Source organism: Ovis canadensis, chromosome 6, assembly GCF_042477335.2.
Source record: "Ovis canadensis isolate MfBH-ARS-UI-01 breed Bighorn chromosome 6, ARS-UI_OviCan_v2, whole genome shotgun sequence".
Taxonomy (NCBI): Eukaryota; Metazoa; Chordata; class Mammalia; order Artiodactyla; family Bovidae; genus Ovis; species Ovis canadensis.
In genome coordinates this window covers 35,239,052-35,266,811 of record NC_091250.1, presented here as the reverse complement: position 1 = coordinate 35,266,811, position 27,760 = coordinate 35,239,052, and the positions used below count along the sequence as shown (strand labels likewise).

Sequence of the window (27,760 nt, the reverse complement as noted above, 5' to 3'; positions counted from 1 at the left end):
TTACAGTTTATCCCCAAATAATCTAATTTATTTCAGATTTATGATCTTTCTCTCAGGCTGATGAAGCTTAATGTAGCTATTAAAATAAAACATTCTCTGGAAAACTAAATCTAACATACTTCTAAATTTTTAAGCATGATTTTGAGAAACAGTCAAAAGGCATTGGAAAAGAATATAAGACTGAGGCATATGAAAATGAAAAGCTTTTAGCTACTGTTGAGGATAGAATACCTTGAATCAGAAGATATGGTTTTGATTCTCACCTCTATTATATATGAGTTCAGTGACTTTGGACAGATGACTGTGTTTTCTACCTGAATGTTTTCATCTGTTAAATCGCAGTGGTATTTAACATTCTCATAGAGTGCTTCAAGGATCAAACATAATACAAGTAAAAATGTTTGTGAACTTTTAAATACTGTGAAATGTAAAAAATTGTTGTATTTTATAGGAATGACTCTGATGGGGAGCATTGAAATAATATGTGATAATAACTTTTATGTATGATATGGAATATTAAACATATGTTTTTTAAATAATTTCAATGTGAGGAACCCTGAGTTTTTCAGATTGTGTGAACAGAATTATGATCAGATATATTTGTAGGACTAGCCCTAGCATGGTTTAAGTAACACGGAAGTTACCTGATGGACTTCCCTGGTGGCTCAGGTGGTAAAGAGTCTGCTTGCAATGCAGGAGACCTGAGTTTGATCCCTCGGTTGGGAAGATGATCTGGAGAAGGAAGTGGCAACCCACTCCAGTATTCTTGCCTGGAGAATCCCATGGACAGAGGAGCCTGGTGAGCTGTAGTCTATGGGGTCGAAAAGAGCCGGACAGGACTGAGCGACTAACACTTTCACTTTCAAAGTTACCTGATACAGCATTAAATTCTTGTTCCTCCACTAATGGGACAGACCGATGCTTTTCAAACTGTTTCATAGAACATTAGTTTTCTGGGATATTAGGCAAGTGTATACCTAAAAAAGTTCTGAGGTTGAATAAATTTGAGAGGTCCTATGTTTAGTCAGGGCTTCCTGGATGACTCAGTGGTGAAGAATCTGCCTGCCAACGTAGGAGACACGAGAGATTCAGGTTTGATCCCTGGGTTGGGAAGATCCCTTGGAGGAGGGCATGACAACCCACTCCAGTATTCTTGCCTGGGAAAACCCATGGACAGAGGAGCCTGGTGGGCTACAGTCCATGGGGTCACAAAGAGTTGGACATGACTGAGCAACTGAGTAAGCCTGCAGGTTTAATCAACTTAAATAGGATTGTTAAGTATAGGACTTTTCAAAATGCTAGTGGTCATTGTGAATCTCTTGAAGAGGTATATAAGGTGCATCATTTCCCAAATGGATTTAACCATGGGATTATTTGACTGTTGTGCTCAGAGTTCATTATAGCCCACTTCAGACCAGGCTGGGCTGAACTAAGACTTCTAGAGACCACAAACCCAATAGCCTTATCCCATGAGCTCTCATTTGCATGGTTTCTGAAACCAGTGGGTTGATCTTAGACTCAAAGAGCCTGGTGGGGATGTAGTAAGGGGGTGTAGGGAGGACAGAAAATTACCTGGCAGACTTAGAGCAAGAAAGGCAAATTTAACTGGTGGGCTGCCTGCCTGGATACCAGAGGTATGCTGCAGGGGATTGCCAAAAGGTTGAAGACCAAGTGAACACCCAAGACAAAAATCTGGTATCAGAGCAGGTAGGAGGTATCCCAGAGCAGAGAAAAAAAGAACACTATACAGAACCCAAAGTAAAGGACATTAGGGGAAAATGCAATTCCAGTCTAGCAATACAGTGAAATATTGTGCATTGATTTCTTTTTCTAAAAAATGTTCACTGACTTGGAAAAGTACTTACCTTATAAAAATGTTAAGTGAAAGAGAATATACAGAACTGGGTATACCATTTGATCCCAATTAGGTATAAAATACACATCTTCCTATGTCTGGATGAATACAAAAGTCTGGAAGAAAAAAGACCAAAACAGGAACCATGGGTCTATCCAGTTGTTGATGTTTGGGGTGATTTCACTGTCTTTTTGTTATCCTCATGCAGTGATTTTTAATCTTCCCACTGTCACTGGTCACAGTGATTTATTACAACAGTCATTCCTTAGGAGAGGGGGGTTGTTGTTGTTCAGTCGCTAAGTCGTGTGCAACTCTTTGCACCCCACCCCATGCAGGCCAGGCTTCTCTGTCCTTCATTGTCTTCCGTAGAATCCCACCCTCCTAGCAAGAGAGTTTTGTGTTTTGAAAAAGTACCCCAGGGAATGTTGATGGTGAATCATGTTAACTTTATTAGAACTTGCTGGTTTTTAAAAACTCAGTCAAAGTTTTGTTAACTTCTATTTTTAACCTTTCAAAATTTGTTTATAATTGAGCATGTCAGATTTGTCCAGTTTTAGCTAGAAAGCTCTGCAAGGAATATAATAGCACTGGGATCAGGAAGGAGATTTTTCTCAGAGTGTTATCAGAAGCCCAGTTGAACCAGAGTAACTCAGGGTACTTATTTAAGATGTAGAGTCTTAATCCACACATTAACTAAATTGGACTTTCTGGGGAGGCGTGTCTCAGTCTTCAGTGTGTGTATAAATCAGACAGAGACTATGTTAAAAATGAAAATTTGATTCAGTGGGTCTAGATGAGGATCGGAGATTCTGGATATTTCGCAGGCTCACAAGTAAGGAACACTGCTGATCTGCCAACTGCACTGAAGAGGGGTGCTGGTGGTTTAGTCTCTAAGTCGTGTCCAACTCTTACAACCCCGTGGACTGTAGCCCACCAAGCTCCTCTGTCCATGGGATTCTCCAGGCAAGAATACTGGAGGAGGTTTCCATTTGCTTCTCCAGGGGATCTTCCTGACCCAAGAATCAAACCCGGGTCTCCTGCATTGCAGGCAAGTTCTTTACCGAAGAGTAGGGCTCCCTAAAACACGATGACAACTCAGTACAGCAGAACCATGCCTTGAATGGAGACAGAGCCAGCTGTGGATTGTTCTGCCTGCAGTGCAGGGGATTCCGGTTTTATCCCTGGGTCTGGAAGAGCCCCTGGAGGAGGGCGTGGCAACCCACTCCAGTATACTTGCCTGGGGAATCCCATGGATGGAGGAGCCTGGTGGGCTACAGTCCATGGAGTCACAAAGATTTGGACATGACTGAGCAGTGGAGTCGGAGAAGGCAATGGCACCCCACTCCAGTACTCTTGCCTGGAAAATCCCATGGATGGGGTTGCTAGGAGTCGGACACGACTGAGCAACTTCACTTTCACTTTTCACTTTCATGCATTGGAGAAGGAAATGGCAGCCCACTCCAGTGTTCTTGCTTGGAGAATCCCAGGGATGGGGGAGCCTGGTGGGTTGCCATCTCTGGGGTCGCACAGAGTTGGACATGACTGAAGTGACTTAGCAGCAGAGCAATGGATTATGCACACATGGGTTGTTTAAAATTTAACACTTGTGCCTAAAACATAGCATATAGCATCTGGGCCATATCAAGAAGGAAGGTGTTGCAGAATAAAGATTATGGAATATAATGTAATATGTATCAGGGGCTTTTAAGAGTGGCCATATCAGAAAACCAGACTCGTTGTTGCTATGATATTCTAGATCATGACTGTGTGTTGAAATTCCAAGCACCACCAGTAAGACAGAGTTGTTTGCACTTTAATGATTGCTGCTTGGCTGCCTCCTGTCCGTCCACAAGTTTTTTCTCCCTTTTACGGATTTTGCAGAGTCTGTGGCTGGTGTGATCACATTGTTCCATAGTCATGGAAATATGATCTCTTTTCTGATTCTGTGTGGTGATGAGTAAAAAGATTGTTTCTGCTGAGGGGTGAAAAGGTCTTCAAACTAGTTTGCTTTCTAGTAGACCGTAAGGCCTAGAGAGACCCTGGGAAGATGCCTGGCATCTCCCTGAATGTGAAATTTCAGCAAATCTTTTGAAGGACTGCTTGAAGGTCAGGTTCGAGTGCTGTGAAATCTGAAAGTTTTCAAGGCATTTTATTTATATTTTAATTGGATCCTGTGATGGCTGTTTTTAAAAAATAGCTCTCTCCGGAAGGTATAAATTGAGTTTTGAGTGAACATGAGCAAAGTCAGAGACCAGATTTTTTTGTTGAGTTGCTGTGCACATTTAGAGTTGTGATGAAAAATGCTATGCTCATAGCCACTCTGTGACTTGCAGCGTGTTACCAAATCTTCCTGTGCCTTTGTTTCCTTATCTGTAAGTGGGGATAATAACAGTATCTGCTTCATTGGGCTGTTGTGAAAATCAGGTGAGAGAGTGCTTGTAAAACTCTTTACCATAGTGTTTGGCATATAATAAGAACTCAATACCCCAAAGCTGTGCTACTTCTATTGATATTGTTGAATTCATTTACATGGTGATGAAAACATGTCCCACTTAACTCATAAAAACACAGCCTTCTTTTGTCTTCTAGTTTTGAGTTTATATTTTTCTGATGCTTTTTAATCATGTTTCATTACTTATGACCAAATAATTGGAATATCCTGTTTTATTTTTTTAGGTATTTATGGTACCTAATTGAACAGTGGTAATGTTAAAACAGAGACGGTATCGTCTCTACTTCTTTAGTGAGCAAATAGTGATGACAGCCTTTTCAGAGATGAATCTATGTAGATGGGAAACTTCTATGATGGGTCTTCTAAATATCAGAAATAAAAGCGTTCCCTTTTCCTTTAAAGTGATTTCTTAGTCCTGAGGGCATCGAGGCCTGCCCCTCACAGTGGTGGGCTTCTGTGTCACCCAGGGTTTGGTGTATGCTCATCTAGGCAAATAGTCAAAGAGTCGGCTATGGCACCACCTGTGTTCTGTTTTAGAGCTCAGACTCAGGTCTCACTTTCTGACTCCCTTTGGCTTATAAGGAAGCAAAGGAACAAAACGTTTCTGGTGATAAAACCTGGGATCTTCAGAGATAACAGAGTGGGGATGCAAGGCAAGGAGTCTGAGATGCTGTCTTTGCCTCCCGCCGCTCCTCTCTTCCTTGTTCTTTGCCTCCGCATTCCTTGTCCAGTGATCTGTGATCTAGAAAAGGTGAGTCATCACCCTTATGGTTGTACTTAGAGGCAAGCCATCTCTTAGACATTCTCTTCTGGTGCGGCTCTAGGCAAGTGCTTCAAGTCATCCTGAAACCTCACTAGAAGAGAAATAGGGGAGTTACAAAAATAGGGCTGATTATTGTCAGCTGTGTCTATGTTCCTACCTCTCACTAGAGATTTAATTTTCCCCAGATCTATTCTTTCCTCTCAGCCCAAAGGTGTCCTTTGAACTTTGGGGATTTTTCCCACAGTGAAAGCTTTGGCACACTGGGGCTTATTTCTGTGGAGCTCAGCAACCCTTTGCGTTTTGTTAGTGATCAGTAGATGACTGAGAATTTTCTCTAAGGTAGTTAAGGAAATTTCAGAATCTCTTTTCTAATCTTTTTATTTGCTTCCCTCTGGCAATTTAAAGCTGTACTGTGTGTGTTGTTCATCTGGAGAAGGATGAAAAGGGCGGGGGAGAGGAGGAAGGAGGAGGGGAGCAGAGAGAGGCGAGAGAGCCCCTTAAAACCCTTGTCATTCATCCCCACTTTTGCCACAAGAAAGAGCCTTCAGAATATTAGGGAAGTTACGTATGTGCTGTTTTCTCCAGATGAACTAAACCGCTAAGTATAGAAAGAATTTAGGGCAGTGTTATCTTTAATCTTCTAGTCCTACAACACATGGCAGAACTGGCCTGGGTAATGTCATGGGGGCCACCCTGGGACAGAAACAGAGTTTGTAAGCCTACCTTTAATAAATTGTGCTTACATTCTGTTATAGTAGTTACTCTTTGAAAGAAGTCTGGTAGTAGGTGTGTGGGATAATATTTACATTTCCTTCACTGGGCTTACCTTTTTTTCAATTGGAGTTTACTTGCTTTACAGTGCTGCGTTCATTTCTGCTGTACAGCAAAGTGAATCAGCTATCTGTGTACATGAATCTCTTTCCTGGGTTTCCTTCCCACTTAGGTAACCATGGGAAATTGAGCAGAGTTCCCTGTGCTGTGTAGGGGGTTCTCATTAGTTATCTATTTTATGCATAGGCTTTAGGGTCTTCCTGGTGGCTCAGTCGGTAAAGCATCTGTCTGCAACGTGGGAGACCCAGCTTCAGTCCCTGGGTTGGGAAGATCCCCTGGAGGAGGAAGTGGCAACCCACTCCAGCATTCTTGCCCGGAGAATTCCGAGGACAGAGGAGCCGGATGGGCCGCAGTCCATGGGGTCACAAAGAGTCAGACACGACTAGGCAACTAACACTTATACACAGTAGAGTATATATGTCACTGTGCTTACTTTTAATGTTTTTTTTGGTAAAAATACTCAGTTGACTCTTGGGGAAACCTCATTTATGAAAACAGGTTATATATTCATACTATTATCCCTGAGGAAAATACACTTAATAGAACATCCCTGGGCAGAGTTCCTTTTAAGAAGTTTTTTTGCTTATCTGTGTGGCCAGTTCTTCTCCCAGGCTTCCGGGCTCCTGTGTCCCCCAGCCATCAGGAGCATCCTGGGCCCCTGAGCCCCATCCAACCACATTTTATCCAGCTGTCCGCTCGCTTCAGTACCTGTTCCTTCTCTTTATTTTAGTTCATAAGATTATAAGAAGTAGGTTTTGGTGGATGAAAGATTGACTAATGGAAGAAAAGGTTTTAGGAAATCATCTACAGAGTATATGAAAACAGTCTTTGGCTGATGTTAACTGTGGTCCTGCCTGCCCTTTGACAGCCACTCCCCCCTTTCATCCTCTACGCTCCAGCCAGAATGCTGTCCCTGACCTTGGCGCTCCTGTTACAATCTTCGAGACTTCAGTTTCAACCAGAATGAAGTCCACAGTCTTCACAGTGCTGTAAAACGCCCTGCAGAATCTGCCTGCACCTCTAGCTTTCTTTGGAGCCCTCCCTACTTCCCCTCTCCACCACCACCCCCCAACACCCTCGTGAGCTCTGCCCCTGGCATGATGTTCACGTTCATACCTGATCAGTCTCTAGGGCACCAGCTCACAGTAACTCATCCTGCAGGGCGTGGTGTAAGCAGCTCCTCTCAGAGATGTTCATGCATCTGTCTTCTGGTTAGCCCCCTGTTCCCTGGGAGTCTTTAGCCCATTCTGTCATTTTGTGTGTGTGATAATGATCCAGTTTCACTTTTTTTTTTTTTATGCATGTGGCCATCCAGTTTTCCTAACAATTTTTATTGAGGAAACTGTTCTTTCCACACTGTAGATTCTTGGTTCCTTGGTCATATATTAATTGACCGTGTAAGTGTGAAGCACGGGAGTGTATATCTCATCACTGTTTTTTCTAGTGTGTTTTTTTCTTTGTTCACTTGTTTTTCTTGTACATAGTGGAAATCATTTCATTTAAATTTTTATATAAACTGTAAAATATACCAGGGGGTGGGTAGTGAACCTTCTCTTGACACTTCAGTGGGACACCCTTACCAGTTCATACTGGTGTGTAAGGAAGGAGGATTCATTGACTAATTTAGCAGAGCCACAGACTGGAGCACACAAAATTGTAAGAACTAATAGCTGCTGAGCATTTTAGGTCTAAATTCCTTGGCATACTTCCCGGTGAACTGCAATGAAGGTGGGCATGACCATCCACTGCTAAATTAAATGGTTCTTGGAAACCAAGTGCCTAAAATACTAATGAACCATCTGGCACTTCACAAGTTGTTAGATGACTAATTCTCTGAGTGGCTTTTATCCAGATGTGTGGTCTCATCCCTTACTTTTAAACCTGTATCCCTCCCACTTTCTTCATTTCTGAGCATCTTCCAGACACTGTGGATACCTTTCTCTCATATTCCCAAGCACCTTCTTTGTACTCAGTGCCTGAAACGCTCGCTCTTCCCTGCCTCCAGCACTTGGCTTTTAGCTTGGGAGGTTCCATCTTCTTTCCCTCTCAGACAGAACAGTGCTTGCTCAGAGAGGACCTCCTTGATAAAACAGGCCCTTGTGCCAGGAAGCCTTTGTCCTGTCCTTCCCCTCTGCACCAAGACTCTCCTTACCATTTGACGCCCTTCATATAGAGAAATGGGGGCTGGTAAACCTTCATAACGCCCTTAAAATATGGTAGTATCAGATCTGAGCTAGTCCAGTGCAGAGATGATTTGTATAAGCTATAAGAAGAGAAGGGAACAAAAAAGTAATTGTTCTATGGATTTGGTTTTTAAAAAAAACACTTTCTCTATGTCATGAGAAATGAAACATGTGCCTACAACCCTGTAGTATTTCTAGTCATAAGAGGCGGACTGCCTCTCAGAACCCCAGATGAGGAAAGGAAAGCTGGACCTGGACAACTTTGCTGTCAGTCATTTGGGTATGAAAGTGGCCTCCCCAAGGGCACTTGTGATCAGTTTGTCCCAAGATCTTGTGCTTTAACTAGCCTTTCTTCTCCCATCCATCTGAGGCTGTATTTTAGATGGGTATATGTGAGTGGGGGCGGGGGGGGGGGGTGGTGGATGAGGATGGGGCTTCAGTGTTTAGACTTTTGCAAAAAAAAAAAAAAAATAGAAAAGAAAAACTTCAAAAGCAGTAAACTAAAAAAAATCAGGGCAAATATTACTGGTTTGTTACCTAATTTTAAAAATTATTGCTAAAAATCATTGGAACATTATTGAAAAAGAACCCTTTTGACTGATGTCTGTTCCGTGGTGTTCTATGTCTTTACTCCCTGCCTTATAAAAATAGAGCTAATTAATTTAAGTTCTGGCAAAGAAAAGGGAGGATTCCCTGGTCCTGGGCCAAGAATCCCCTCTACTACCACCAACATTCTCTCATACTCCCCACTCCCAACCCAGCTACTCTCCCTGACATCATCTGGTGCTTTTCCATGATAGTTTTCATGAAAATTTGGAGTTGTAGTGTTCTAAATTCTATGTTTAAAATTTGCCTCTCCCATTAGAATGCAGGCTCCAAGGGGGCCAGGTCCTTCTTGCTCTTGTGCAGTCTGTCTCCTTGGGACCTCGCCCAGGGCTCGGCATATGTATGGCAGTTAGATGTACATTAAGTAAATAAATAAAATAAATAAAAGTAAATAAATGGATATGAATTCATTTTTAAAGTGTACATGGGCTTCTGACAAGATCTTCGCATTTGCTCAATAAACACTTACTGAATGCCTGTGACTAGGTTCAGCCCTGGAAATGCCGCATGAATAAGACACAATTGATGCCTTCCAGGACTTCAGAAGCCAGCAGAGGGAGAGACGCACATGTGTGTAAATGACTGCCGTTCTTTAGGAAAGAGTGGAATAGCAGCATGTAAATAGGAGCCGTCAGAGTACAGGGGGGAAGAGCTGAATTCACTCAGAACGTTAAAGTTTTCACCCGGCCAGTGGTATTTCTGCTGAGCTTTGAACAGAGACCTTGCGTGGAGAATCGCATGGACAGAGGAGTCAGGCAGGCTATAGTCCATGGGATCGCAAAGAGTCAGACACGCCTGAGCAACTAAAAAAATATTTTTTTTTGTAACAGAGAGGGGAGGTTAGACTGGTTAATTAGCAGGAAGAAGAGCATCCCAGGCTGGGCAGGGGGTCAGAGAGGTGAACAGGACAGCGTATTCGGGCAGTACTGTGTGTTTTAGGGGGTGGATTGTGAACACTGTGCTAAGGGGTTTGGATTTGATCTAAAAGGAGTCAGGGAACCTGCTTAAGCCCTGAAGCCCATTGCAGATGCGGAGTTCACTGGAGACGAGTTCATGCTTTGGTTAGAAAGTTACACCATTCGCTGCAATTACAGGCATCCCCGCCCCCCCCTGCCATTAAAACAGCCTTAGACTCCATAATGTATCTTTCATAGACAAATTTTAGAATTTCATAGAGATATTTTGCTAGAAATTGGTAGCTGTTTTAAAATGTATTTTCCAGATACTTTTAAATGTATTTTTGTTGAATTTTAGAAGCTTTTGAAACCCATTTATTAAAATTATACCCAGAAAAATGTTATAAGATCTCTCCAGAACAAACTTCATGAATCCTTATGTGAACTGTGATGAAATATTTTGGAGTTTCCAGATGAGTGTAATACCTACGTCTTTCCCCCATTGTTAAAGATAATGCCTCTTTGTCAATGTCTCATTGAAACTGAACAAAATGCATCTCTTGCAGTTCCACGGCAGCCTTCAAATGACTTGTTTGAAATATTTGAAATTGAAAGAGGAGTCAGTGCAGATGATGAAGCAAAGGATGATCCAGGTAGATCCCTATATTCTTAGTACTGTTATAATGATACTATTTCCCTCTATTTCATTAAAATAACATTTTTAATTGGAGGGTAATTGCTTTACAATGTTGTGTTAGTTTTTGCTTTACAACAACATGAATCAGCTTTAAGTAAAGCAGCTTTTAAATTGTAGATTGTTTGGTTACATCTGAGAGAATGGTACTTTTTTTACCACTTGGTTTCCCCTCTAGTTAGATCAGTTGAACAAAAACAGTGAATCATCATTATCTTCTATCAAAAAATATTGAAGCAGCATTACGTTGGGAGGAAGTCATATTTTATAAGGGATGATGCAACAGGGTCATAATTTGGCAGCAATTGTGCTGAGAAAGGATTCATGTGATTTCCTTTTGATCTCATGGACAGACCTTCTGGTGGGATATTTAAATGTGGACCAGAGAGAACACTTGGACAGATACTCCTAGTTCACAAGACTTTTTTTGTTGTTAGGCCTTGGGTTTGTGGTCTACTCATCTTTCTGGTAATTTCCTTGCAGGTGTTCTGATACACAGTTGTAATTTTGACCATGGGCTTTGTGGATGGATCCGGGAAAAAGACAGTGACGTGCACTGGGAACCAGTGAGGGATCCAGCAGGTAAAACCATTCGTCTAACCCTAGTACACATTTCAGCTGGATCCTATCTGAGGACCCCAGATCCGCTAATCAAGGATACTGTAACACAGCTCTGTGTTTATTCAATAGAAAAGAGAGAGTGTCCAGCATTCATCTTCCATTTTTTTTTTAGGTGAACTGAATTTGTTAGCTAGCAATTAGAATTATAAGTAGACAAGTAATTTATTAAAAGGCCAGCTAATTTCTCTCAAAACAGCTTGGTGTCAATATAAAACATGTAGACTCACCCTGAAATATAAAGTTATATGTAGTGCTCCCTTCCCAAGCATAAAAATAATATCATGGGACAGCAGCCATCATCTAGTCCTTGGTGGTTTTCTTGATTATGTCTTTCTTTAAGAAATAGTAGAAGGAAACAGTGGAAATCTCTGTGAAGTTGTGACTCTCTCACAATCTAATTTTCAGTCTAATTTGGATGCTGGAGGAATTAGTTATAAGTTACCAACACTTTTTCCACAAGAGAATGTTACTGGAAAGGTAGATGTAAATATAGGCCCTTGGAAAATCAAGACTTTTAAATTACACACGTCCTACGAATCTAAAGTTTCAGAAATTACAACATGTTTTGTCATCTTGCTTCAGGAAACAAAGCTACGTATTGTTGTTGGTTCCCCCCCCACCCCCCCTCCCTCTTTAGTAGTTAATCTTTTATGGGTGAGTCAAACTTAATGGAAGGGTGAGAAGTTTGGTTTCTCTTTTTTTTCCTTTTTACACTCCTGATTCTAGACTTGGGAATGAAAGATGCAAATCATGAAAAAAAAAAAGTTACTTGCTTTAAAAGCCTAGTTCTTCAATACTATCCCAGCTATAGAGATAGAGCACAGAACATGTAAAGGTTAGCTTGAGGATATGCTCTATTAAAACCAGCTCTTCTTAATGGTCAGTACGCACACAGATCAGCCGGAGACCTTGTTAAAATGTAGGTTTTCATGCATTTCTCATACTTCCTGGGGATACTTTTCAGGTTCCTCCCTCATGTACATTTTGAGTAGCAAGTTATTAAAGGTTTGGGGCAAAAGTATATTCATTAGATCCCCTAAGACTGAAATGTTAGAGATATTTAAAAAATGAAATTTGAGGTAAGCTTTTAAAAAATTCCCTGGTGGTTCAGATGGTAAAGAATCTGCCTGCAGTGTGGGAGACCCGGATTCAGTCCCTGGGTTGGGAAGATTGCCTGGAGAGGGGATGGCAACCCACTTCAGGATTCCTGCCTGGGGAATTCCATGGACAGAGGAGCCTGGCAGGCTACAATCCATGCGGTCACAAAGAGTCAGACACAACTGAATGACTAACACTTTCACTTTAAAAATAAGTACCCAATAAATTCAAAGGGGTTTTTAGATTTAACTATAAAATTATTTTTAATCTCACACACACACATACCAGTACAGTCTCTCTCATTCTCACTTTAGGTTAGCTGTGAGACAGATGACGTTATTATTAATATCATAGATAACTGTGAATAAGGGAGAAATCAACATTTATTTGATATGTACAATAGTCCTGACTCATCATCTCAGTTTTATTTAATCCTCTTATCTAACCCTGTGGAAGTAATGTTTTTATTTCACAAAGACCCAGAGGTTACATCAGTTTCCTAAGGCTACAGAGCTACAGAACAGACTTCCCATCCAGGCCTCTCTGTCCTGCCCATGCAGCCACCTCAACAGTTCAGCCCACAACCCCTGCAGCGTTACTGAGGTTTGCCCCATCCAGCCTGGCCTCTCTGTCCTGTGATTGTGTGCATGATCTGATTACACATATCAGGCCCGGAGATTTGAGTGACCACTGACCCGGAGTAGTGTGCTACAGAAGGAAGGATCTTTAGCAACCTGATGTGATAAAATGGTGTACAGTGCTCATGATCATAATGAATAAGTGTTCTAAGTAAGGTACACTGGGGAGAGTAATTCACACTCAACTCAGAATTCATTGCACTTGTCTGTAAAAACCCGTGTGAAATATTTGACTTTTTAGAATTTAAATATTGTCTTTTAGAACCAATTTAGTACTTTTCAATAGTTTTTATTATTCATCATATATGTAAATGTTTAAATTTGCTGTGACAACCCCCACCCCGCTCCCCCCCGCCCAAAATCCACTTGCCCTCCAAGAGGAAAATGAAAAGAGGATTGGCAGTTAGAATGGTAGGCAGAAAAAGGTCTGAAATGGTCCTTTGGCTGTGATAATACAGAACAAGCGGAAAGGAATGGTGGCTGCCTGGGTAATTAGATAGCTCCTGCTCATTGGCTCTGGCCCCTCAAAGATGCTTTTCTGGGGTTGCTCCAGGTTTCTGCCAACAACTTGGGTGAACTGGATGTTGAAGGCATACTGACCAATCTGTGGATAACTTAAAGCCACGGGAGAAAGCAACTGTGCGTGCCGACACAAACAGCCTCCAAAGATTAGACCAGTGGGCCACACTTAAGAGGCGGCACATCCTGGGGATGAATACATAGTGTAGTTCTTGAACCACCCACACAGCTGTGGGAGTGCAAGGATGTGACTTAGCAGTAAGTGTGAAAGACTTAGAGTTTTAATGGATAAAATTAATGTGAGTGAACCATGTGTCACTGCTGCCAGAAAGTTGGGTCATTTCCATATAAATAGGTATTTTTTTCTAGAATGGAAAATACACTTTGGTTCTTACCAGTCAGAGAAAAGAGGTAATTGTCGGTGACTCAGAAGAGTATGACCTTGCTGGAAAGATATCTCAAAGCTTATAGAAAAACCGGTGAGGAACCCAGAATGTTTAGTCTGGAGTAGAAATAATGGAACAGGGCAGCTTTTCAAAAACATGACCAGCAACATCTATCTCACTTGTTCTGGGACCGCAAGGGGATAAGAACTTGGATCAGTAGGTAAAAACTTACGGGGGGCTGACTTTTGCTCACTATCAGAACTTTCCCATAGTCAGGGCTGTCTAAAGAGAGATCTGGGGGCTGTCAGTGGAGACTTTGGACTGGGCGACACACGATGAGGTGTTGTTTTGAGAATTGGACAAGGGTTGGATTCGAGCCCTGGGAGCCTCTGAACCAGAATGGAACATCCCAGGTCATCCGCGGAGATCAGAGAGCAGAGTTCTATCTTGGAAAATGGGTGGGAAGACCAAAGATGATAGTTAGTAGAGGTGGTTAGAAGACCAAAGGTGATACAGCTGATATGTCAGGGCATAATTGCAGGTGGGTTTTTTTTTTTTTTTAGCACATATTGGGAAATTCTAACCATATACAGATTCTAACACACTCAGATGATAAATACTATTGAAGCTTACTTTCTGAGCCTAATTTTCTTCTAGGAAGTCCAGGTGAGGTTGTGCGTATATCACGTGCTAAGGCCAGAAAAAGACTATAAGCAATTTAATCAATCACTTTTGTGTGATTATTCTACTTACCAAACTGTTTGCTTCTTTCTATCTAGATTATACCATTTGTAAGGGAACATATGTTTGGATTTTTGCAGTTATGACTAATTTTTATGTTGTGTATTTCTTATGCAAGACCCAGATTTGCAAATATTCTTAGATACTAATATCTCTAAGACAAACCTTAATTAAACAAACTTAAAACTTTGAGAAATAGCTGCAAAATAAGTGCCTTTATTAGCTGCCTTCCTCGTGCTCATTAGATTTTGTTATCACATTCAGTCTTGAACTTAATTGTGACTTAGTGAAATTAATCCATCCTCTAGGGAGTGTGTGCTCCTTACAGATGTGATGTTGTGCTATAGACTTGTCGCTGTGACCCTGAATACATGTCCTTCTATAGTGTCAAGACTAAACTTGGGACCCTTTTCCTGGAACCCTCATCTCTGGGGATCAAGAGTTAGGGGCAACTGACTCAGCTTGCTACTGAGAGTTACAGGGAATTCATTTAAATATAAAATTATATGCTAGCATGTATGTACAAGTATGTCTACTGTAGCATTAAGAAACATTATTTTGAAATACATGAAAACAGGAAAAGAAAAGCTCCCTCCTAACCCTGGCCCCCAGATGCAGCCAGTTTCTTGGTTACCTGTCCAGAGAGAGATTTTTCCACACAACAGCCCCCTCTTCGGTACCTTGCTTCTTCCACTTAACGGTGTTATCTTAAGAGTTAACATAAGTGTGGACTTTGAAGCCAGGAAGCCTGAGCTGTAACCTGGCACCACCACTTACTAGCTTTGATCTTGAGCAAGTTAAGTTACTTCAGTAGTGTCTGCTAAACATATGTAAAGCATTTAAGGCAGTCCCTGGCTGAGAGTTAGCATTAAAATAGTATTAGCTGTTGCTGCTGAAGATTGTTCTGTACCAGCACATATAGGGCACCCTCACTCTTGTTAATGGCAGTTACTCCATTACTCCTTAAACGTATTTAAGCAGCCATCCACTGAGGGATGTTTCAGTTGTTTCCAGCCTTTGGATAGTTCAGACAATGCTGTAGTAAGTAATCTTGTATAGATATCATTTCCTATCTGTTTGAAATTAAAATTTTATCACCTGTAAATCTGGCATCTATTGTTGACCAAAACCAACTTTAGATTCTGTGATGCTTTCAACTGAATCCATAAAAATAAATGTAATTTTATATTTAAACCAGTATTTTGGAATCAGAAGTGAAAATATTTAGTAGGGTAGTTTGTTTGGAATGCTCAATCACTTTTCCCTTCACTACCATTCTAAATTTGTAATAGCTCCATTCATTAAAAAGGGAAAAAATTCTTTGTGGTTAAAAAACAAAACAAAAAATTCCTAGTGGCCACAGAGTAGCCCTATGGGGGAGAGCAATTGTAACCTCATTTATAGAATTTTAAGTATCTATATAAAAGGATTATTTGACTCTTCATAGGATTCCTTGGTTTTTGTTAGGTTGTCTTGTTTGCAGGCAGTGTCTGGTATGGTGAGAGTATCCATTCCACAGGGACTTAAGATAATCCTTGTTTTCTTAAATATTACAGATTAACTGTAATAACCTTATATCTTTGTCTTAACCAAAATACCTGTGATGATTCAAAAAGCTGACTAACAGGGAGACATTCTAAATCCATCTAAATATTTTGGCTCAAAATATTGTTTGGATTCATTTGGGGAAGAGAGAGGTGGAAGGAGTACAAAAAAATTGTTTGTTTTTGATGAGTCAAGTACATGACTCAGGGACTTATTTCTCTGTTGTTTTTTGCTGTATTCTTGGAACATCATTAATTCAAGAAATGGCATTAAACGCCTACCATGTATTAGGAATGTAACGGGGTTTAGGGGAGAAGTTGGTTACAACAAAGAGTTCACAGTCTCCTGGAGGAGGGAAGTATGGCAACAGGGGATTCTTGTGCTGAACAGGTATTCAGGCAGTTTTGAACTCAAACTGTTACTCAGCTACACAGTGGCTGGATGACACCTTGGGTGACATCACCTCTCAAAACCTCAGGCTTGTTTGCAGATGCAGAAGCTAAGAGGTGTTCACCTCAAGGGCTTGTTAGCAGGCTGAATGAAATGCTCCCCGTGGAGCACTGGCACAGAGCATCACAGGTACGCACAGATTACCTCTTTGGGTCTTTAAAGGCCTGGAGGGGACTTGGTAGAGGCGACGTCACCTGCAGAATAGCATCCCAAACCTTGTCATGTCTTGTGCAGTCTGTGTTAAGAAATCATCTCCAATGAAATATAAGTGGGGTTTCTACCAAAACAGATACACATGTTCAGCATTGCAACCACATTATTTCTATGGATAAGTCACTGTCGAGACATCAGTGTGTTTTTCAGTTGGTTGCAATAAAACAGCCTGAGGCGAATGTCATTTGTACATGGGCTGAGCTTTAAAATATGACTTGCAGCTTTCCCTATCCGGAGAAGCAGCACCCCCTCCCACATCACTGCTGCTCAGATCTTTCCCCCTTAAATGCAGTTCCTCTAACAATAGGGGGAAGCAAAAGCTGTAGCCCTGAAGATCCAAGATCATCAAAGTGGCCTTTCCAAAGGGAAAGATTTTATTAACATTTTGTATTCATGTATACATAATAGAAATTGTATATACTAATTGCATTGTTATGGATTTGTTTTCATATAAACATGTTTTAAACTATTTACCTCCAAGTAACACTGATGCTCTGGGAAGAGTGGCAGGTTTCCAGAACACCTCTGCATCTTCTTGAGGTCAGGTATGAGAAGCACAGTGAACTCATTTGTAAACGATCCTTCTCCCTTGAGAGACTCTCTTTTTTTAAGTGGGGAGAAGTGAGAATAATCAGATCTAGCGTCCCTTTAAATCACCATCAGCTCTACTGCTGGGAAGTAGAAAATCCACCTAGAAAATTCTCACTGGCAACTTAAGTCAACCACCACACCAGCCAGGCAGTACATGCACGCGGATCAAGAGGTGGTGAGTGTGTGTGTGTTTGCCTGTGTATGTCTGATCATATTTAACTGGAAATATTTATAATGTTAGGATTACTAACTATTGCCTGTTCTTGGCATAATCTGTACCCCTCATGAGCAAAGTGTTCTCTGTTAATAGAAAACCACAGAATTTAAGACAGTCATAGAGATAAGTCCTGTCTTCCTCCTTCAAAAGTCTGCAGTCCTTTACAAATGACTGGCACAGCCTGAGGCCTACCAGGACAGAAGTGAAGCGCCAGTCTCCGCCCGGGTGCCAGCAGACACCTGAGCGCATGCGCACACACGGCCCTGCTCTTCCCCTGCAGGTGGACAGTATCTGACAGTCTCAGCAGCCAAAGGCCCGCTGGGAAGGGCCGCCCGCCTGCTGCTCCCTCTCGGCCACCTCCTGCATGCAGGGGACCTGTGCCTGTCATTCAGGCACAAGGTGACGGGGCTGCACTCCGGCACGCTCCAGGTGTTTGTGAGAAAACACGGGGCCCACGGAGCAGCCCTGTGGGGAAGAAATGGTGGCCATGGCTGGAGGCAAACGCACATCACCCTGCGAGGGGCCGACATCAAGAGCGTAAGTAGACCCGCCAGGGACGCAGAACCGGGGAGGTTTTCCTTTCAGAGGAGAACTCGGGGGTCTGCAGCGGAAGCCGCCTCCTCTCTTCCTGAATTCAGGCACGGGGCTGTTGCATTTTCCGGGCGTGGTGACCCTGCCTCTTGCTTCTTTCTTTAACCCCATGCTCCTTCATACATGTTCTTCACGGCCACCTCTGATCACCACCTCTCCTCTGACCCTGGTGAACAGCCCCTACTTTTAATGAAAAAAAAAAAAAATTTAGGAGTTGCAAAAGTTAAAAGTTAAAAACTTCAAAAGGTGGGGGGTGTGGTGGGCTTAACCTGCTTTTCCTTTTACTCAAACTTCTTATGCTTCAAACTATGACCACCATGAGCTACCCTAAAGCGGGTTATTTTTTAAATGTTTCTTTAAAGTCTTTTCTCCCCCTCTTTGGCTCAGAGATCATAGTTAAGCAGCCTTGGGTGGGAACCAGAATATGTTTGGAAAGTATTCTGTTCATGACAGGATGTGGGGAAAGCTTCGATTGAATATATAAAATTTTATCTGAAGTAATCAAGTTATAGTTGGCAATAAAAGATCTATAACACCCCACTGAAATAGTGAATGTATTTGGGAAACGTGTCGTCTTTATGGCGATACTTATTAGGAGATTCTGCATCTATACCTAAAAGGTTAGTTTCTAGAAACTGCTTTAAAAAGAAAGGCTGGAGTCCATGAAGACAGCTTTTATCAGAGAATTGGATTTTGCTTTACTATTTTTCTGAAAATTTCTCTTAATATTTACAGTGTTTGGAGATAAAAAAACAGTAAGTTGTTTGACACCCTAACATAGGTTTCTGTTTTAAAAGGAGCAAGGGTGCCCTACAGAAGATAAAATGCAGGAAAGACTTTGGTCTTTACATAAGTGAACAAGGCTGTGATTGCATTAGGGTGTTTGGTTCTACTCCATTGTAAGCAACAAAACTTAGAAAACATCTAAGATAGGCTGCATGATTGTGATCTTTCAGAAATTTGGCTCCTAATTTCTACACCTTTATATTCCATCCCACTTTTCTTCTGGTAGACCTTGGTAGTCTTTGACAAAGTCTCCACTTCATAATCATTCCTAAATGGAACTATTGTTTAGAATGACTTTTCAAAGAGGAACCGATTCTGGGTAAGGTGATCTGGTGAACAGTCTACTGATGACTTAAATTCCTACCAAAAGGCAAGCATCGGTGACACTGGCAACTCTGTTCTAGTCTTTCCTTCTGTTAAGTTCACTATTTAGTTTGCGGGGAAAGGTTGCCTTTATTTTGGTGAATGAGCAGACGTTGGAAAGGAGCAGAGGAGGCTTGACCCGTGTGTGCGTTCTCTCTCTAGGTCATCTTCAAAGGTGAAAAAAGGCATGGTCACACTGGGGAGATTGGATTGGATGATGTGAGCTTGAAAAAAGGCCACTGCTCTGAAGAACGTGAGCAACTCCAGAACTAGCAATGAACCCCGTGTTGCTCCCTCCTCTTTTTCCAACCTTCACCTCCTGTCCTCTCCTCCCTCTTATCGGGCCTAAGAAAAGAGTGGGTCAGGAAAGTCTGGTTGGTGACCCACATCTTGCTGGCCTGCTTTTGTTGTGCAATCCCAACGAACAGTGACACCCTCCTTGAAATACAGGGGGGCATCTGTAGACGTGTCCAAAGTCATTTTTGGGTGTTAACCTTTCATGCTGTGTCTCTTAAGAAGGCCTTCGGCGTGTGTGACCTATACCATCCTTCATCCTGGTTGCAAGGTGTTTCTTGTAGCAAATTATGGGACAAGGTTTCAAAAGAAATCTGTGCAAATGGCCATTCTGTTATCTGTTCAGTGTTGTACCACGAGTAGTATTGACTTCCCCTAAGATGTGTTGTACAGTGTGCTTGTGAAATTTGGCTTCTCCTCTCCACTTGGTATTGATAGTTCTTGTCTGACCTGAACTCTCTGCCATTGTCTTTGTAAAAGAAGGGTGTATAACATATCAAGATGCATTTATTCTTGTTAACTGTATTTTTCCTCTAAAGACAGTTATGTAAAGTGGGCACATAATCCCTTGTTAGTAGTATTGTGTTTTGTGTAAATGTGTTATTGGTAATAAGTAGTTACGTGTTCCTAATAGTTACAGACTCTAGTTGCAAGGGAAAGGCAGCTTGTGATCTCACACGGTGGAATGACATCCAGTTCCATGACCTTATATTGGCAGCAAGAGAAAATTGGAAGAGGTGTCAGGTTGTGGTCAGAGGAGGTGAATTTAATGGCATTGAATTTGATCACTACAAAGGACAGTAGACCATTCAGTAATAGACAGGAAACTGAGGTTAACATATAAAACCCTCACTGTTTCAGGTTACACTTGAAAACCAACAGCTTTTACCGTAACAACATGGCTCTTTCTGGTAATCTGTAAGAAGCTTTATGAAAGTTCGGGTTGTTTTGAAGAAAAGGTTCTGTTTGTGGAAGCGGGGTGTTCAGAAGCATGGGGGAAGCTCCACTGAATAGATTTTCATGCTAATTTTTAAACCAGTATAAATTTAGGCCGATCTAGAGCATGACCCATGTGCTGTTGTGTCAGGAAAGGATAGGAGGCAAATCTCATGCTTTGAGGCATTGGGTGTGCTGGAATGGGTTTCATACACACACTAGGGCAACAGGACAAGATTGGAATTCTAAGATCAATGAGCCCTCAACGACACTTCCTCCCTGCAAAGTTTACTTTTAGGTTTAAAAATATACATACCGAACTTTTAAAAGGCAACTTATTCCTGAGGCTTTCGTTTCTGATTAAGTAATCAAAATATTTTCTGCTGTTTTTGCCAGGAATCACAAAGATGATTAAAGGGTTGGAAAAAAAGATCTATGATGAAAAGTTAAAGGAACTGGGATTATTCAGCATGGAGAAGAGAAGACTGAGGGGCAAACCATTGCTGGTTTTCAAGTATATAAAGGGTTGGTACAGAGAGGATGGTGACCAGCTGTTCTCCACATGCACTAAGAATAGAACAAGAGGAAACAGGCTTAGACTGGAGTGTGAGGGAGCGTTTCCTGGCAGGGACAATTGTTAAATTAGAATCTTTTGTTTTTAAAAAAGTGTGAACTTTTTTGAGACTTAAAAAACAATTTGATAACATTCTTTTCTATTAATTTAAGATGGTTAAAAGTGTTCTTACCTCAAGGTAGAGTAACAGATTACAGAATCTTTCCAACGATATCTTGATTGTATTACTATGTAATGAAAATTTCCAGGCCTAAGGAACATGGAACTAGGCTAAGGTCTAACTGAGGTATTTCCCTCTTGGCCTCCGAATAGAGAGGAATCAAAGAGGGGAAAGCCACAGCGCTGAGCTCGTGAAAAGGTCTCTCTCTTTATGGCAAGCCTAGAAGTATTACAAAAACAAACAAAAAAGGAAAAAATGTAAAATCTATTTATTCCAAAAGAGTATGATGGGCAGATATTGTAGTATCTCAGTGACATCCTAATGTTGTGGTGTGTATTTTTTTTTCTTAGTAAAGTTACAGCCCTTTCACTTGCTAAATGGATGATATCTCAAATTTTTAAAGAGACTATAGCTGAGAACATAGCTGAGAGAGTTTTATCTGGTGCAATCTCCCTGCAATGTGTGTGACAACTTCACCTGGCTACTGAAAAAGAGTGCCATGCCCAACACCACTGCCAGGACCTTTCCTTCACCTACTAGCAGAAGTTTCTCTTATCAGTTGGAATCTCCAAGCCCCACAAAATGGTATTGTTTTTGGAACAATAGGACTGTAGAATCTTTCATCATTTAAATTGGTGGAGGCAGGGCTGGAGGGGGAATATAAATCAGTAAGCCTTTGAGTTAGGGGCCAGGAAATACAGCTTTAGATCCATTTTTAATGATTCATTTCCTTTTTGGTCATGTAACTGCACAACTGGAGATGAAAGGGGAAACTAGAAAATTTCACTTTTAGGTGCCAATAATACATTGCACTACACTGATCGAAGAAGTTATCCAAAGTACTGTATAACATCTTGTTTATTATTTAATGTTTTCTAAAAGTGAAAAATGTTAGTGGTTTTCCAAACAGCCAAATAAAAATAATTCTTTGTAAATAAAAACACTGTTAATAATACCAATCGTCTCTCTGAGTTTTTTTTTTTTTTAACTGGAAGAATTATCAAGGTAACTTGAGTTTTCACAGAAGCCTTCTATAGTAGAACCACTTTAATACCAGGAATATTGGGAACAAAGATGATAAATAAAATATTGCCATTATCAGTAAACAGAGGATGTCAGAGTCATCAGCAATTGCAGCCCTCCAACCTGAGCTGGTGAGCCCTGAGAAACAGCTGAGAAGGGAAAGAATACCTACCATCTAGCAGCCATTTGCCTGCAGCCACTCCCTTTGGTGAGCCCTGAGGAAACTCAGGAGGATACTAGCCCCAGGGAAGTGAAGGGAAGTGAAAGTTGCTCAGTCGTGTCCAACTCTTTGCTATCCCATGGACCATACAGTTCATGGAACTCTCCAGGCCAGAATACTGGAGTGGGTAGCCTTTCCCTTCTCCAGGGGATCTTCCCAACCCAGGGATCGAAGCCCCAGGGAGCTGAGTTGCATATCAAAGGAATGATTTCACTGAGCCCATACTTTTGCATCATCCCATACAAAAAAAAAAAAAAAGTGCAAAATTCCTTAACTTGAGCTATCTAGTTTTTTTTTTTTTTTTTTTTTTTTTTTTTTTTTTTTTTTTTTTTTTTTTTTTTTATTTTTTTAATTTTTAGTTTTTTATTTTTTAAATTTTAAAATCTTTAATTCTTACATGCATTCCCAAACATGAACCCCCCTCCCACCTCCCTCCCCAGAACATCTTTCTGGGTCATCCCCATGCACCAGCCCCAAGCATGCTGCATCCTGCGTCAGACATAGACTGGCGATTCAATTCACATGATAGTATACGTGTTAGAATGTCATTCTCCCAAATCATCCCACCCTCTCCCTCTCCCTCTGAGTCCAAAAGTCCGTTATACACATCTGTGTCTCTTTCCCTGTCTTGCATACAGGGTCGTCATTGCCATCTTCCTAAATTCCATATATATGTGTTAGTATACTGTATTGGTGTTTTTCTTTCTGGCTTACTTCACTCTGTATAATCGGCTCCAGTTTCATCCATCTCATCAGAACTGATTCAAATGAATTCTTTTTAACGGCTGAGTAATACTCCATTGTGTATATGTACCACAGCTTTCTTATCCATTCATCTGCTGATGGACATCTAGGTTGTTTCCATGTCCTGGCTATTATAAACAGTGCTGCGATGAACATTGGGGTACATGTGTCTCTTTCAATTCTGGTTTCCTCGGTGTGTATGCCCAGAAGTGGGATTGCTGGATCATAAGGTAGTTCTATTTGCAATTTTTTAAGGAATCTCCACACTGTTCTCCATAGTGGCTGTACTAGTTTGCATTCCCACCAACAGTGTAGGAGGGTTCCCTTTTCTCCACACCCTCTCCAGCATTTATTGCTTGCAGATTTTTGGATCGCAGCCATTCTGACTGGTGTGAAGTGGTACCTCATTGTGGTTTTGATTTGCATTTCTCTAATAATGAGTGATGTTGAGCATCTTTTCATGTGTTTGTTAGCCATCCGTATGTCTTCTTTGGAGAAATGTCTATTTAGTTCTTTGGCCCATTTTTTGATTGGATCGTTTATTTTTCTGGAGTTGAGCTGCAGAAGTTGCTTGTATATTTTTGAGATTAGTTGTTTGTCAGTTGCTTCATTTGCTATTATTTTCTCCCATTCAGATGGCTGTCTTTTCACCTTGCTTATATTTTCCTTTGTTGTGCAGAAGCTTTTAATTTTAATTAGATCCCATTTGTTTATTTTTGCTTTTATTTCCAGCATTCTGGGAGGTGGATCATAGAGGATCCTGCTGTGATTTATGTCTGAGAGTGTTTTGCCTATGTTCTCCTCTAGGAGTTTTATAGTTTCTGATCTTACATTTAGATCTTTAATCCATTTTGAGTTTATTTTTGTGTGCGGTGTTAGAAAGTGATCTAGTTTCATTCTTTTACAAGTGGTTGACCAGTTTTCCCAGCACCACTTGTTAAAGAGATTGTCTTTACTCCATTGTATATTCTTGCCTCCTTTGTCAAAGATAAGGTGTCCATATGTGTGTGGATTTATCTCTGGGCTTTCTATTTTGTTCCATTGATCTATATGTCTGTCTTTGTGCCAGTACCATACTGTCTTAATGACTGTGGCTTTGTAGTAGAGCCTGAAGTCAGGCAAGTTGATTCCTCCAGTTCCATTCTTCTTTCTCAAGATTGCTTTGGCTATTCGAGGTTTTTTGTATTTCCATACAAAGCTTGAAATTATTTGTTCTAGTTCTGTGAAAAATGTGGCTGGTAGCTTGATAGGGATTGCATTGAATTTGTAAATTGCTTTGGGTAGTATACTCATTTTCACTATATTGATTCTTCCAATCCATGAACATGGTATATTTCTCCATCTATTAGTGTCCTCTTTGATTTCTTTCATCAGTGTTTTATAGTTTTCTATATATAGGTCTTTAGTTTCTTTAGGTAGATATATTCCTAAGTATTTTATTCTTTTCGTTGCAATGGTGAATGGAATTGTTTCCTTAATTTCTTTTTCTACTTTCTCATTATTCGTGTATAGGAATGCAAGGGATTTCTGTGTGTTGATTTTATATCCTGCAACTTTACTATATTCATTGATGAGCTCTAGTAATTTTCTGGTGGAGTCTTTAGGGTTTTCCATGTAGAGGATCATGTCATCTGCAAACAGTGAGAGTTTTACTTCTTCTTTTCCAATTTGGATCTAGTTTTCTTAAGTTAACAATAATCTTGATGTTCAGACTACCTGCCCTTTAATGCAAGACTTCTATATAACCTGGCTCCTTCCCTTGCCTTCTTGGAGCAGTTCTTTCGGGATTACTTGAGATGCTGCCTCCCGGGCTTGAAGTCCTAAAAATTGCCACTGAATGAAATGTAACTCAACTTTCAGGTTGTGAATAATTTTCTAGTTGAAAGATATTACCACATTATTATGCTTTCTGAGAAAGATCGGAAAATCACTATAACATGTCATACCTCAGCAAATTGCTTTAGTTATGTTTTCTCATGTCTCATTTACTTCTAAATGTTTGTCTTAAATCTTTTTATATAAAGGAATATAAATATATATATATGAATTATGAGCATTTTTTAAAAAAACATGTTGATTTGGTTAATTTGTGACATTTTACTCCTGTTCCAATAATCTTTCCTGATAGACAAATTTAAAGATGAACAATTAGTCCTACAGAATTATTATAGAGAATATGTTAATGGCTTCTTCCTTTCCAGTACTCAGAGAACCCTTAGTGGCTAGGAAGCTAAAATGTTGTATAAATACATACTTTAAGCAAAAGATAATGAAAAAACTGCAGCTTCCTTATCTCAAGAGTTTTTTTCCTCATCTCAGAGATCCTTCCTAATCATTTCTAGGAGATCTGAGAAAACTGAAGTTTTCCAAATATGTTAGAAATAAAACTTCTTCCTAAAGTGTATGAAGTTGGAAGAAGCAAATAAGCATAAGATCTCAGAGTCTAGTTCATTGATTTACTTGACAGATTTTACAGCACTCACTATGTGCCTGGCTCTGAGGTACAACCCCCTTTGTGGAATTTCAATCTGGAGAGGAAGTTGGACATTTATCAGAGTCATGCAAATAAATGCAAAGTTGCTATTGTAAATACTGGTATACCTTGAAGGCTCTGAAAATGTGATGGGTTCTAGGACCTTTGGCTCACTGCTTTTCAAACTGTAATGTACGTGTGTGTGGGAGGTGAAAGTGAACGTTGCTCAGTCATGTCCAACTCTTTACAACCCCATGGACTATGCAGTCCATGGAATTCTCCAGGCCAGAACACTGGAGTGGGTAGCCTTTCCCTTCTCCAGGGGTCAAACCCAGGTCTCCCACATTGCAGCCAGATCCTTTACCAGGTGAGCTACAAGGGAAGCCCAATCTTGTTAAAAATTCAGCTTGATTTGGGAATCTGGAGTGGGGCTTGAGATTTTACATTTCTAACCAGCTCCCAGGTGATGCCCATGTTCCTCATGTTGGAATCAAATTTGGATTACAAGCCCTTACTGATAATACACTAGGTGGGGGGTGGGGTGGCTAGGGCCTTCATCTCAACATTCATTGTTGGAAGGTATAAAGGACCATGGTAGCAAGATGTATATTCACAAATATTCACTTAATTCCAGTGCATTCTTTCCTTTAAGAAACTTTTGAGCCTCAACAAATAGAGAATATCAAGTAGAGAAATATTCAGGCAGGAGGAGAAGGGGATGACAGAGGATGAGATGGCTAGATGGCATCACCAACTCGATGGACATGAGTTTGGGTAAACTCCAGGAGTTGGTGATGAACAGGGAGGCCTGGTGTGCTGCGATTCATGGGGTCGCAGAGTCGGACACAACTGAGTGACTGAACTGAACTGAGAGAAATATTATTTTAAAAACATGGATATCATAGCACAATCACTAAAATGAAAAAAATGATTAAAATACTCAATGGCAGAACTGAGCTGGTAGAATAAATAATCAGTCAATTTGAAGATTGGTCAGTTGAGATTTTCCAATTTGAGGAAAAGAAAAATAAAGCTTCAGTTCAGTTCAGTCGCTCAGTTGTGTCGGACTCTTTGCGACCCCATGAATCGCAGCACACCAGGCCTCCCTGTCCATCACCAACTCCCAGAGTTCACTCAGACTCACGTCCATTGAGAAGATAAATCTTAAGTATGGATAAACAACTAGACTTGAGATCAAAAGGATATAGAAAAGTTGAAAAGTTCTATAAACCAATCAGGATGCATGCATGCAAAGTCACTTCAGTTGTGTCTGACTTCTGTGCAACACTGTGGACTGTAGCCCTCCCACTTCCTCTGTCCATGGAATTCTCCAGACAAGAATACGGGAGTGGATTGCCCTACATTCCTTCAGGGGATCTTCCCAAACCAGGGATGAAATCCGTGTCTTCACTGGCAGGTCAGTTCTTCACCACCAGCACCACCTGGGAAGCCCAAACCAACCAGACCAAATATCTACAGAACACTCCACTAAACACAAGAATATGTTTATTTCAAAGGCATAGAGATGTCACAGACATAAATTAGGCCATAAGACACTATCTTAAAAGGCTTGAAATTATACAAAATAGGTCCTTCCACCATAGTGGATGAAATCAGAAATCAGTAACAAAGGAAAATATGAGAAATTCAAAATATGTGGAAACTAAGCAATATGCTTCTAAACAATGGCTAAAAGAAGAAATCACAAAGAAATTAAGAAATATTTTGAGATTAATAAAAATGAAAATATTCTAAAATTTATGGGATAAACTAAACCCTTGTTTAGAGGGAAGTTTATATTCATAAATGCCTATATTAAAAAAAAACCTTATAAAACTAGGAAGAACAAATTAAATCACAGTAAGCAAAAAGAAGGAAAATAAAAATTAGAGCAGAAAAAAAAAAGAAAATATAGAAAATCGATGAAACTGAAAGTTGGTTCTTTGAAAAGATGACTTAAAATTTATACACATTTAGATAGAATGAAAAAGAAAAAAAGACTTAAATGAACAAAATCAGGAATCAAAGAGGGGACATCATCACTGACCTTATAGAAATACAAAGGATTTTAAAGGAATACTATGAACAACTTATGTCAATGAACTAAGATAACCTAGATGACATAGAGTCTTAGACAAAAACTATTGAAACTGCATCAAGAAGAAATAGAAACTTGGACATTGCAAGTAAATGGAATGAGCTAATAATCAAAAACTTCACAACTGAAAGAAAATGCCCAAAGAGCTTCAACAAAGCAATGAAGTAAACTGAATATTTAAGAATTAATACCAACCAAC

The 27,760-nt window shown here is 40.5% G+C and overlaps 1 protein-coding gene across 8 annotated transcripts in view; it reads left to right on the top strand.

Annotated features, from left to right (window-relative positions):
- Positions 1–21,958, top strand: part of NPNT (nephronectin) — a 76,256-nt gene extending 54,298 nt beyond the window's left edge. For 4 of the 8 annotated variants that reach the window (XM_069593556.1, XM_069593554.1, XM_069593555.1 and 1 more), the window contains 5 exons: positions 10,153–10,239; positions 10,764–10,862; positions 17,580–17,836; positions 19,202–19,292; positions 20,666–21,958. In XM_069593556.1, coding sequence (XP_069449657.1) covers positions 10,153–10,239; positions 10,764–10,862; positions 17,580–17,836; positions 19,202–19,292; positions 20,666–20,910 — 779 coding nt within the window. In that variant the 3' untranslated portion in view covers positions 20,911–21,958. The remainder of the gene's footprint in view (positions 1–10,152; positions 10,240–10,763; positions 10,863–17,579; positions 17,837–19,201; positions 19,293–20,665) is intronic. The other 4 variants (XM_069593561.1, XM_069593559.1, XM_069593560.1 and 1 more) reach the window with 1 other exon arrangement.
- Positions 21,959–27,760: the final 5,802 nt, after the last annotated feature.